This window comes from Nicotiana tomentosiformis, chromosome 6 (genome assembly GCF_000390325.3).
Source record: "Nicotiana tomentosiformis chromosome 6, ASM39032v3, whole genome shotgun sequence".
Lineage (NCBI taxonomy): Eukaryota > Viridiplantae > Streptophyta > Magnoliopsida > Solanales > Solanaceae > Nicotiana > Nicotiana tomentosiformis.
Window position 1 is genome coordinate 99,383,189 of NC_090817.1, and position 8,151 is coordinate 99,391,339.

Genomic DNA, 8,151 nt, shown 5'->3' on the forward strand with positions numbered 1-8,151 from the left:
AAGGACCGATGGGACGCCCGTTCTCATGGTAAGGTCTCTTTTCGAGTAGCCAATAACATGTTTCCATATTTTATTATACTAACTCCTCTTCCCTTTTTGTTATTGCAGGTTTGTCTAAGACCACCAAACTTAGGCCTTCGGAAGGGGATGAGGATGTACCCCCGTCCGTTGATTCCTCCGTTGCTATCACAGAGGGAAAAAAGAAGAGGAAGAGAAAACCCTCGGGCTCCCCGGGCTCCGAGGTGAAGAAACTAAAGAAACGGGTTCTCCACAAGCCCGGGGGGGGGGGGGGCTCTAATTCCCAGGTGCCGGGCTCCGACTCCCTCCTCCGTCTTAGGGACGAGCCGGAGAATGAGTCTATTTTTGTAACCCACGGGACGACCTATCCCGGGGACTGGGATGCATCCGACGGGGAGACTCGTGAGATCGACCCCCCTCAAACTCAAAATACCGACGCGGATACCCGGGGTGAAACTTCCCAGGATACCGGTTACGATCCAAAGGAAGCGCCCAGCATAATTGAGATCTCAAGGACGCCCTCCTACACTGAGTCTATGCTCGAGGAGGCCCAAGCGAGAAATAAGAAATCCAACGAGGGGGGCCAGGGTGCGGAAGATCCCATTCACTTTTTTTTGACGGTGTGGACTCGTCCGCTTTGGAAGACTTCTCCGGGCTGGGTGACCTGGAAGTTCCAAAGAAAGACACTTTCTCAGAAGCTGGCGGGCCGAGATCAAGCTCAAAATTGGTCAATCAGTTCCTCGCTCCGAGTGTTGTCCCCGGTCGTAAGAGATTGATTATATTGACCATCCCGGAGGATGCCCGGGTTTTGTATGCTCCTATAGGGGTATCTAGCTTCCTCTGATGCCTGGTGACCGAGGAGGACCAGGCGAAAATGATTGCGGTGAACATTCCATGTCTTTTCAATGAGGCACAGCAGGCGCTAAACTAGGTAAGGCATGGTTTCCTTCCATCTATCTATTGTTATCTGTGTTTGATGCTTCTCATATTTTTTGCCTTTTTACAGGCCTCGATACTTCACCACGAGAGTTCCCTTTGGTACCGGGTTGAGGTCAATCAACTCGAGCTCGAGATCAAGGAGCTTGCCCAGAAAAGGGACATGTATAAGCTTCTTAGCGAGCAGAAAGAGGGGGTCGCCAAGAACCTCCAGGCCAAGCTGGATGCAGCTCAGAAAGAAGCATCGGCCTTAAGGCAGGAGCACGCCGACTTAGTGGAAAAGGTAAATATTTTTGAAGTTAGAAACGAAGGTCCGGTCGCAGAGTCTAACAACAATACTTTGCAGGTCCAGCAGAAGATCTACCAGATCGACTAACTCCACAAGGAGATGGACGATATCCAAGTAATGGTCGACGGGTGGAAAAACAAGATAGACATGATGTCCTCGGAGAAAGAGACCGCCCATGCCAAGCTGTCTTCGGTGGAAGTTCAGCTTCGGGTGGCGAAGGAGAAGACCGATGAACGGGCTCAACAAAATGAGGACCTCCGAGCACAACTGGGCTCATCCATCACTGAATGGTATGCCCTCGGTAAGGATCTCGAAATAATGAGGTCCAGGTTGGAAGTAACCTTGGCTGATGCTGACGAGATGGTGGCCCAATACAAGGCCGATGTTGAAGCAGCCGAGACCCTCCTGAAGACTATTGTTGAGTACGTAAGGCGGCTATCCCGAAGGGAGACCCTCAATGAGATACATGCCCGAGGCTTCGACCTATATATTGAGATCGAGGGGGCAAAAAACTTGAGGTCGAGGCCACGAAGCTAGCTGAACCCCGAGGTGAAGAGGGCTCCGAGGGCTCTGAAGAATCCTGTTACACCCTGTACGTTCCAAGGTGACATATAATGAATATGAGACTTTTTAATCATGATTTAAATTAGTTTAAAGTCATAATATGACTATATATGATGTTTGAATAAAACACATAAAGTTTGGAGAAAATCGGATTAAAGTTGCGGAAAACCCGACTAAGAATTTGCCCTATAACAGAGCTTTTTGAAAAATATATTTCGTGTGCTATATGAGGTCTTTCTCGGACATATTATATAACAAATTGAAGGTCTTGGAATGTAGTTTCCAACGCTCTTAAGCGTTCGTTCATACGACATCCGTATAAAAAGATATAAGCATCGGAAGATAGGCGAATGAGAGGGTGCCAAGCTAGCACCTTTTGACTTTTCAAAAGTTTGATAAATATGTTTTAACTCGTCTCTCTCTTCATTTTACTTAGAATATGACCAGAGGCACCATAAAAGAATGGTCCTTGAGCTCTCTAATAGCTTCAAATAATACTAACATCCCGGGTACGAAATCGAAAAGCGATAACATAAGAACGATCCCTACGATGTAAGTATCACTATATCGCCTCTCTTTTTCTTTGTAGTTTGAGTTTTGGAATGTATTTAATAGTTAATAAATTCGTTTCCTAATAGTTAGACCTCACGGGACGGTAATTGGAAGCCGTGAGTTCGAGTTATTTGACTTGTAGTGGATTGTTTTATGGGTTGTTTTGTGTTGCTTTTGGGCTGTCTATTGTGCTGCTGATTTATGGAGTTTGGAAGGATAAAAATAGTGTGGAGAAACACCACATGTGGTAGTCTAGTAGGTTGGTCGCTCGTCGTTGTAGTTGCAGGCTAATTTATAATTTGTTGATTGGGTGTATTATGGTATATTTGGGGGTTTTGTTGTATTAAAGGTCCAGGATTGTAATTAGGTTTGTTTTGAGTTGCTGATTGTATTATGTTTGTTTCTCGCCTATAGTAGGCTTGAGGGAGCAGTAAAATTAGGGGAAATGCTGCCCGTTTTATTTTAGAATCGAGTTATCGTTTGAGATACGTAATATACTACCGCCATCTAAATTGTACACGTATTTCTTTGCTATAGGGTTGGCGCGCTAGTTGTCATAAGCTTGTTGTTGAGTTGCATTAACGACCTGAGGTATGTTAAGGCTATCTCTTCTTTCTTTTTGGCATGATTCAAATAATACAAGCGAAACGAGCAAAACACGCAACTTTCACAAATGACTCTATTCATAGAAATACTAGGGGTGTCTATATTCTTGATTCCCTATGTGAATTATTATTATATCATTTGTTCATGGGTCTCAAAAAAATACGTATTTGATAAAGTTTGTCTGAAAGGCATATTGATTTTATGATATTCGAGAAATCTTATTAACGTATTTCTTATGCATTTCATGCATTTATACATGTACATTGACCCATGACCAGAAGGCATTATATACGCATATATTATATGTATATGGGATATGGGAAAAGGTTAAGGCGTTATATACGCATCACCACCTGATCAGCTGGTATACAATGATGATTTGCCCACAGTGGACGAGATGATATGATGGGATGCCCTCACAGGCTTGGTGATGTTATGTACACCTATACCTATGCATGATACGATTTTTACACGCATGTGCATAATATTATAAATGTTTCAGGATTCACAAAGTTATTTAGACTTAATGTGGAATTCTTTACCCCATGTTTCATCTATGACTTTTATGTACTGATTTTCATGCTTTACATACTCAGTACATTATTCGTACTAACGTTTCTTTTTGCCTGGGGACGCTGCGTTTCATGCTCGCAGGTGCAGGTAGACAGGCTGACGGTCCCCCTTCTTAGGATCCTTGATCAGCGAGAGTTGGTGTGCTCCATTTGATCCGGAGCTACTTTGAGTTTTGGTACGATATGTTTACATATATATATGGGTACGACGGGGCCCAGTCCCGTCCTTTATATAGTTGTACACTCTAATAGAGGTCTGTAGATAGTCATGTATATTTAGATAGTATGTGGCCTTGTCGGCTAGCCCTACCGTATTATATATATATATATATATATATATATATATATATATGTCTTTTGGGCATGTTTTCTCACGTAGGTTATTCATATGAATTAGTAGTTTATTTCCAAACTTTATGCATGACCTACACTTATTTCATGTTTATATCTTAGACGAATGCTTAGGGGTTTCGATAGGTAGAACTCGGGCAATCGTCACGACCCATCAGTTTAGGTCGTGAAAAAAGTGGTATCAGAGCAGTTCTGTCCTAGGGTTGTCTACAAACCGTGTCTAGTAGAGTCTTGTTTATGGGTGTGTTGTTCACCACACATATAGATAGGAGGCTACAAGATATTTAGGATGGTTACTTTTCTTTCTTATCTTAGATCGTGCGATATAAGAATTAATTTTCCTAATAACATGTTATGTTTTCAGCGATGCCCAAGAAGGCTACAGCCACCCAGAAGGGCAAGTCCGTGGATAATGAGACTACAAGTAGAGCGCCACGAGTTATCAGGTCTCGGGGAGAGTCGCATAGTGAGACTCCATCTCAAACTTCACATACCATGCCCTCTCCAGAGGAGATCCGAGGGGCACCAGCTCCAGCACCCGCTCCAGTACCCCCAGCTCCTCATCCAGATGCACCAGGTCAGGAGATGAGAGATGCTATTAAGTTATTGACTCAATTAGTGGCCGCACAAGCTCGATGTCAGGAGGTTGGTATTGGTCATGCAGATAGGGCCATTAGTGCGAGGGTTCGTGATTTCATTAATTTGGACCCTCCGATATTCACTAGAGCATATCCAAATGAGGACCCTCAGGCATTTATCTATAGGATGCAGAGGACTTTGAGGGTAATGAAGGCCACTGCGACTGAGTCAGTTGAGCTAGCTTCCTATAGACTTCGAGATATTGCAATTAATTGGTATGAGTCTTAGGAGTTGTCCATAGCTGAGGATGCCCTTCCAGCAGTATGGCAGGATTTTACAAAGGCTTTTCTTCATCCTTATTTGCCACCAGAGCTTAGACGGGCCAGAGTTGATAGGTTCTTGACCCTTCGACAGGGTAATATAAGTGTTCGGGAGTACAACCTTCAGTTTGATTCTTTAGCTAGGTATGCTCCCACTATTGTAGCTAAGATGGAGGATCGGGTTCATCGGTTCGTGATGGGGTTGGAGCCGCACCTGCTCAATGGCTGTATGTCGGTCTCATCTCTTCCAAGCATTGATATTTCTCGTATTCAGGCATACACTCCGGGTGTAAAGGAGCGTAAGCAGAAGAAGAAGGCCGATCGTGAGCATGATAGGGGCCAGAGTAAGAGAGCGAGATCTTCAGGTCCTTCTGGTAAATTTTAAGGTGGTCAGAGACAGTAGTACCCGAGGTATCTAGCTCAGCCATCAGCCAGTGCACCCCCTCAGTTTTTCAGTAGGAGATTTGATCATTCCACATATTCAGGGCCCAGTCAGAGTTCCAGGGCCTCTCGTTCTTAGTATAGGGGTGAGTCAAGTCAGATAAGGCCATCCTTGCCATGATGTGCTTAGTATGGTAAGCATCATGTCGGGCAGTGCCTCGTGGGGTTGGGTGTTTGTTAAACTTGTGGTTATCTAGGCCACGTTATAAGAGATTGTCCGACGAGAGGTGGTGCAGGTATAGTTCAGCCAGCGAGATCTATAGCTGGTTCGTCATCATCAGTACACCCCCTTAGGCAAGGATCACAGGCACCAACCGGTCGTGGTAGAGGCAGAAGTGGAGAATCTAGCTCAAGCGGTCCTCAGAACCGTATTTATGCATTAGTGAGTCGACAGGATCAGGAGTCGTCACCTGATGTTGTTACATGTATATTATCAGTCTCTTCATATGATGTATATGCATTGATTGATCCAGGTTCCATCTTATCGTATGTCACTCCGTTGGTTGCTAGCAAGTTTGGGATAGAACCTGAGTTGATTAAACCTTTTGTGGTGTCTACACCTGTTGGGGATCCAGTGATAGCTTGACGGGTATATAGAGATTGTATAGTAGGAGTTCTTAGTCATTCTACAGTAGTGGACCTAATTGAGCTAGATATGGTAGAATTTGATGTTATAATAGGTATGGATTGGTTTGCTTCTTGTTATGCTAACGTTGATTGTAGATCAAAGATGGTTCGGTTCCAGTTTCCAGGAGAGCCAGTTCTAGAGTGGAAAGGTAATACTGCATCGCCGAGAGGTAGGTTTATTTCCTATCTCAAGGCAAGGAAGATGATCAGAAAGGGCTATATTTATCACTTAGTTCGGGTACAGGATGTGAAAGCAGAGTCACCGACCCTTCAATTTATTCCAGTGGTTAATGAGTTTCCCGATGTTTTTCCCGATGAGCTTCCAGGCCTTCCGCCAGAGCGGGAGATTGAGTTTTCTATTGACACATTACCAGATACTCAGCCGATATCTATTCCTTCTTATAGAATGGCACCTGCAGAGCTGAGAGAGTTGAAAGAACAACTGAGGGATTTGCTTGAAAAAGGCTTTATTAGACCCAGTACATCACCGTGGGGAGCACCTGCGTTATTTGTGAGAAAGAAAGATGGTTCCTTGCGGATGTGTATTGATTACAGACAGTTGAATAAGGCGACGATCAAGAATAAGTACCCACTCCCGAGGATTGATGATTTATTTGATCAGTTGTAGGGTGCCAGGTGTTTCTCAAAGATAGGCTTGAGGTTGGGGTACCATCAGGTAAGGGTTAGAGAAAAGGATATTCCGAAGACAACATTCAGGACCAGATACGGACACTTTGAGTTTCATGTTATGTCATTCGGTTTGACTAATGCCCCAGCGGTATTCATGGACTTGATGAACCGTGTGTTCAGACCCTTTCTAGATCTGTTCGTGATTGTATTTATAGATGATATTTTGGTTTATTCTCGTTCAGAGGCTGAGCATGCAGATCATTTGCGTACTGTGCTCAGAGATCTACAAGAAAGGAAGTTGTATGCAAAATTATCTAAATGTGAATTCTGGTTGAATTCTGTAGCCTTCCTTGGTCATATTATTTCGGGTGAGGGTATCCGGGTCAATACACAGAAGATTGAGGCAGTGAAGACTTGGCCTAGACCCACGACACCGATAGAGGTTTGTAGCTTCCTGGGTTTGGCAGGTTATTACAGGAGATTTGTAGAGGGGTTTTCTTCCCTTTCAGCACCATTGACAAAGTTGACTTAGAAGGCAACCAAGTTTCAGTGGACTGATGCTTGTGAGCGGAGTTTCCAGGCATTGAAGGACAGATTGACTTCAGCACCAGTTCTGACACTTCTAGAAGGGACCCATGGTTATGCTATCTATTGTGATGCTTCGGGCGTTGGATTGGGTTGTGTATTGATGCAGCATGGTAAGGTTATCGCTTATGCTTCTAGACAACTAAGAAACCACGAGAAGAATTACCTCACCCACGATTTAGATTTATCCACGATGATTCATGCACTAAAGACGTGGAGGCACTATTTGTATGGCATTCATGTTGATATCTATGCGGACCATAAGAGCTTTTAGTATATATTCAAGCAAAAGGAATTGAATTTACGTTAGAGGCGATGGTTGGAGCTATTATAAGACTGTGATGTTGATATTTTATACCATCCAGGAAAGGCGAATGTAGTAGCCGACGCCCTCAGCCGTAGATCTATGGGTAGCTTATCATATTTACAACCACAGAAGAGTGAGATAACTTGTGAGATTCATCAACTAGCTAATCTTGGAGTTCAATTATTAGATTTAGGTGGTACCAGAGTTACTATTCAGGAAACGGCAACATCCTCTCTAGTAACTGAAGTAAAGGAATGCCAGTATGAAGATCCTATACTAGCTCACTATAGAGATACAACCCCTCAAAAGGAGAAGATACCATTGGAGATTACAAGAGATGGAGTCCTCAGATATCGAGGTCGATTATGTGTTCCTAATATAGCAGGGTTGCGCCAGCAGGTTATGGGAGAAGCTCACTATTCTCGTTATTCCATTCATCCAGGAGCGACGAAGATGTATCATGATAGTAGGGGAATATAATGGTGGGACGGAATGAAGAATGATATAGCAGAGTTTGTTGCTCAGTGCCCAAATTGTCAGCAGGTTAAGATTGAGCATCAGAAACCCTGTGGATTATTGCAGGCTATAGAGATTCCGACTTGAAAATGGGAAGTGATTAACATGGATTTCATCATAGGCTTACCTCGTACCCAGCGTAAGTTCGATTCTATATGGTTTATTATTGATAGACTTACAAAATCAGCCCATTTTCTGCCTGTCGGGACTACGTATTCAGCATAGGATTATGCAAGGATTTACATTAAGGAGATAGTA

General features: G+C 43.6%; 1 protein-coding gene across 1 annotated transcript; it reads left to right on the forward strand.

Moving 5' to 3' along the window:
• The first annotated feature begins 5,016 nt into the window (after window positions 1-5,016).
• Window positions 5,017-7,857, forward strand: LOC138894478 (uncharacterized). Its single transcript, XM_070179177.1, has 2 exons — window positions 5,017-5,161; window positions 7,436-7,857. The coding sequence occupies exons 1-2, from the start codon at window positions 5,017-5,019 to the stop codon at window positions 7,855-7,857; spliced, it is 567 nt and encodes a 188-aa protein (XP_070035278.1).
• The last annotated feature ends 294 nt before the right edge of the window (window positions 7,858-8,151 follow it).

What these genes read in the sequence shown, in the direction of transcription:
- LOC138894478 (XM_070179177.1), top strand. Translation starts at nt 5,017, where the DNA reads ATGTCGGTCTCATCTCTTCCAAGCATTGATATTTCTCGTATTCAGGCA. An exon ending in GAGATCTTCAGGTCCTTCTG is followed by an intron (nt 5,162 to 7,435) that starts GTAAATTTTAAG and finishes TATACCATCCAG; the next exon opens with GAAAGGCGAATGTAGTAGCC.